The sequence below is a fragment of the Colobus angolensis genome, unplaced genomic scaffold (assembly GCF_000951035.1).
Source record: "Colobus angolensis palliatus isolate OR3802 unplaced genomic scaffold, Cang.pa_1.0 Scaffold397, whole genome shotgun sequence".
Taxonomy (NCBI): Eukaryota; Metazoa; Chordata; class Mammalia; order Primates; family Cercopithecidae; genus Colobus; species Colobus angolensis.
This window is the reverse complement of record NW_012117343.1, coordinates 770374-774763: the sequence shown is the minus strand read 5'-3', so window position 1 is coordinate 774763 and position 4390 is coordinate 770374. Positions and strand designations below refer to the sequence as shown.

General features: G+C 45.3%; 1 protein-coding gene across 7 annotated transcripts in view; it reads right to left on the bottom strand.

Moving 5' to 3' along the window:
- The window catches only part of DNM1L (dynamin 1-like), a 71233-nt gene extending 66899 nt beyond the window's left edge, over positions 1-4334 (bottom strand). For 5 of the 7 annotated variants that reach the window (XM_011955150.1, XM_011955151.1, XM_011955152.1 and 2 more), the window contains exon 1: positions 4069-4328. In XM_011955150.1, coding sequence (XP_011810540.1) covers positions 4069-4170 — 102 coding nt within the window. In that variant the 5' untranslated portion in view covers positions 4171-4328. Of the gene's footprint in view, positions 1-4068 lie in introns of all 7 variants that reach the window. The other 2 variants (XM_011955149.1, XM_011955154.1) reach the window with 2 other exon arrangements.
- Positions 4335-4390: the final 56 nt, after the last annotated feature.

Here is a 4390-nt window from a genome sequence, read left to right as displayed (position 1 = left end):
AAAATAAAATAAAATAAAATCCAAATTATTTTTAGGCTAGGTGCAGTGGCTCACACCTATATTCCCAGCACTTTGGGAGGCCAAGGCAAGAGGATCATTTGAGCCCAGGAGTTTGAAACCAGCCTTGGTAACATAGTAAGGCAGTGATTTTAAATTTTTTAAAAAAAATTAGCCAGGCGTAATGGTGTGTGCCTATAATCCCAGCTACTCAGGAGGCTGAGGCGAGAGGACTGCTTGAACCCAGGAATTCGAGGTTACAGTGAGCTATGGATTATGCCAGTGCACTCTAGCATGGGTGAAAGAGCCAGACCCTCAAAAAATAAAAATCCAAATTGTTTTTCCTTTTACATTTGTCTGAATTACTGAAGATGGAATGCTGAAATCACTGAAATAAAAGAAAAAGCGTAAAGTACATTACTAGGAACACTAAGCCAGAGTCTCAGGTTAATGTCATCTGTATTCAGATACCTATATTGAGTGCTAGTTTAGATTACATACCTGGATGGCTCCCCTTTCCAATTCTTAATTTAAGAAATAGGATTAAATTTCCCAAGTTGAGTCACAAAAGTTGTTTTAAGTCTTATCTCCTCTACCTGCAAAGTACACCATGGTCTAAAAGTATCATCAGACTTCTCTCTCTCCCCACTATGTCTGTTCATTTCACAGATGGTCCCTACTAGCAAAAAAGAAAAACAATTTATTCAGCTAACACATAAAACATGTGAATGATTGATAGCTGTAAACATGAGTCCCTCACCTCCACTCCTCCAAGTCCCTAGCCCCCAAATGAGTGTTACTTGGGCATTTCATAAAAGCAAAGTTTAAAACATTTAGAAGTCAGCAATGTTTGCCTGGGAAGTGATATATTAGAGCAAGAATGCCACCAAAGTCAGCATGGTACTGGATGGTAGTATGCCATAGATTCAACTTCCCCTAATTTTCCTGCTTTTTCCAGTATCATGCATTTTAAAATCCAATGATTCACTATGTTTTTCAAATTAGGATCTAGGAACCATCTGTATCAGAATCACCTATGGTCCCTCACCCACCTCAGGCTTATTAAATCAAAATCTCTGGGGATAGGATCCAGGAAACTTATTTTCAAAGTGATTCTTTGGCCAGGCGCGGTGGCTCACACCTGTAATCCCAGCACTTTGGGAGGCTGAGGCAGGCGGATCACCTGAGGTCGGGAGTTTGAGACCAGCCTGACCAACATGGAGAAACTCCATCTCTACTAAAAATACAAAATTAGCCGGGCGTGGTGGCGCATGCCTGTAATCCCAGCTACACGAGAGGCTGAGGCAGGAGAATCGCTTGCGGCCGGGAGGCAGAGGTTGCAGTGAGCCGAGATCATGCCATTGCACTACAGCCTGGGCAACAAGAGCGAAACTCCATCTCAAAAAAAAAAAAACCCAAACTCAAACCCAAAGTGATTCTTAATACACACTCGAGTCTGAGAATCACCGTTCCAAAAAGTTTAACAAGATAGAAACTGAAGCCATTTAAGGCATGGATATATGTAGGATAGACACTACACTTGTAGTTGTTTTTTAATTTTTTTAAGACACAGGGTCTCACTCTGTTGCCCAGGCTGGAGTGCCATTGCAGAATCCTAGCTCACTGCAGCCTAAAACTCCTGGACTCAGGCAGTCTTCCCAAGTAGCTGGGACTACTGGCACACGCCACCCACCATAGTACCTGGCGAATTTAAACCTGTATTCTGAAGACATGATTACTGCCGATAGGTTTACTAGGCAGAACTAAGTACAGAACACTTATATGTCTGGAATTCACTCACTACAACTACTCCATTAAATATAAATGTGAGGTATATATATGTTACATAATAGCAAAGAGTAAAAATGGCAGACATCACAAAGTAATGGTGTACTAGTATCCAAACCAAGAAGATATTCTTGTTTCCCCAACACACTACAAAAAAGGCGGTGGGGGGGGGGGCACAGGGCGCGGTGGTGTGGGGAGAAAATAGTTTCTATTCTCTCTCTCTCTCTTTCTGCTGGGGTGCAGTGATATGCACTCCTGCACACACCTCAGCCGCAACCTCCCAGGCTCAGGTGATCCTCCCACCTCAGCCAGCTGAGTTGCTGGGACTACAGGTTCACACCACCACACCCAGCTAATTTTTGTATTTTTTGTAGAGATGGAGTTTCCCCACGTTGCCCAGACTGGTCTTGAACTCCTGGACTCAAGTCATCTGCCTATCTTGGATAATTTCTATTCTGTATTTCTTCTGTACTTGAGTAAAAGACTGATTATCAGTTAATAAGAACGTAAATGGAGATAACCCTCATTAAATCAAGCAGAAAAACTGACCTCTTGAGAAATGTCAAACATCAACATGCAGATACAGCATATAACTGTCAGTACTAGGATGGTTTCTGCACGTTAATGGCTTTCAGAAGGATGGGATCTTTACTTTTCTCTCCTGCCACTCTGTATTTTGCCAACAGGTTTACCGACCGAAATAAACTCTATTTTGTGTAAAAAGAAAAAAGTATTGATTTTAAACTATGCTGACACACTATATCCCTAATTCTTTTACTTCTTCATGCTTAAAAAGCACTGAGAATCTCTTTTAAAAGTATATGGAAAGTTTCTAGTGTGCAGCTAGGAGACACTTCTGAATCACTTACTATGAAAGACTCAATTTATATTATCTCTAATTCTTTTTACAAAAACTGGTTTTTGATGATAAAAGTACCAGTGTTTTAAAACATTATGTGGTTAGAGTGAGCAATATTTATTCAAAATATTTACAGAGCACTTACTACATGTCCCTGACTGAACAAAATTATGTTCAATAAAAAATATTCCTTGTAATTTATGTTTGATGCTTCTGAGTCTCCAAACATTACAAATATTAAGTGTTACAAATACTAGAATATGTAGGCAAGATTGAGCAGAATCTTTCCCAATCCTATCGCAGACCAAGGAAATGTGTTTCTAAAACAATTTCTATTGCTTCAACTATTTAAAAGCCAAGCAAATAAACGAGTACAGGATGTCTATAGTGTCCAGTGTCTGGATAGCCACTAATACTTTGAACATTAAGTTCCTTCTCATAATATTTATACCCTATACTACGTACCTCATGGAAAATGATGGGGAAACCGTCACCTTCTCAATAGAAAACATACTATTAAGAAATGAAGGCACTTAAAATCAGTATACTAATTTCTAAAATCCGTTTCTCTGAACTCTAATCGAAGTCCTATGATTCCTAGGTCAATAAAGGCAGCAGGCAGAGAAAAGGAAACTTATACTCCTTCTCTGTCACTCTAGAAATAACATTTATTTCCTCAACATTTCTGCATTAAAAAAAAAAAAAAAGAGCTATGAGAAGACCGGAGAAACTGATGCCCAATTTAGGTCACGATCACAAAACTGTGGAAGACAAAAACCACAGCCTACGCAGAAAAATCGGATATTCCTTCCCAACACCCGCAGAACTCTAGATACACGTTTTGTTTTGTTTTTTAAATGCTTATTCGGCGTTCTCGAGACCTGGTGGGATTACACTGCAGGAAAACACTGGCGCTCACGCACGGTAGCGTCTCCCAGCCTCAACAGCGCGATTCCAAAACTAACTCCGCGGTCCCTGGGCAAGGCAAGGAGAATAAAATACCCGTCGAACGAAAGCCAACCGAGATGGGAACAGCCAACCCACCGAGCCCAGCGCGGCCCCGAGTGCCCCGCGCGTCCCCCAGGTGCCCTTGGAGGCAGCGGTAAGCGGACGAGGCCGCGCCCGGTCCCAGCGGACTTCAGTTCCGCCTGCCGGCCCATCCTTCCCACTCCTGCCCCCGGGACCCGCCGGGCCATCCAGGCCCGCTGCGCCGGCTCCGCCCCTGGCCGGGCCCCGGATTCTCCGCCTAGATGCAACGCTGCCCCGGGCGGGCGGGTGCGGTAGAGCCCGGAGAGCCCTGGGGCCCCCAGCAAGGCCCTCCTCCCACAGGCCGCAAAGGCTGGCGTGGGAGTGGGCACTGCCGCGGCACCGACCAGGCCTGCGGCCAGGGTCTGGCCCGAGCGAACGCCGCCTGCTGCTCTCACCTGCGTTCCCACTACGACGATTTGAGGCAGCTGGATGATGTCGGCGCCCACCGTGTTGAAGACGTCCTGGAGCTTGTTAATGACAGGAATTAGCGCCTCCATGACTCTGAAAACACGGGGCCCCAGTGCCCGCCGGCCGCGGCAATGAATGGGGCCGGGGTCCAGAGTTCGCCTCCTTCCTCCTCTCCTCCTCCCTCTCCTCGGAAGCCGGCACCCATTGGACCGGGCCCGCCAGCTACCTGCCCCCTCCCGGCAGGCCATGCGCTGCGAGGGAGGTGGAGAGGAGCAAGGCCTGCTGGGAGTTGTAGTTCTGGCGCGGAGG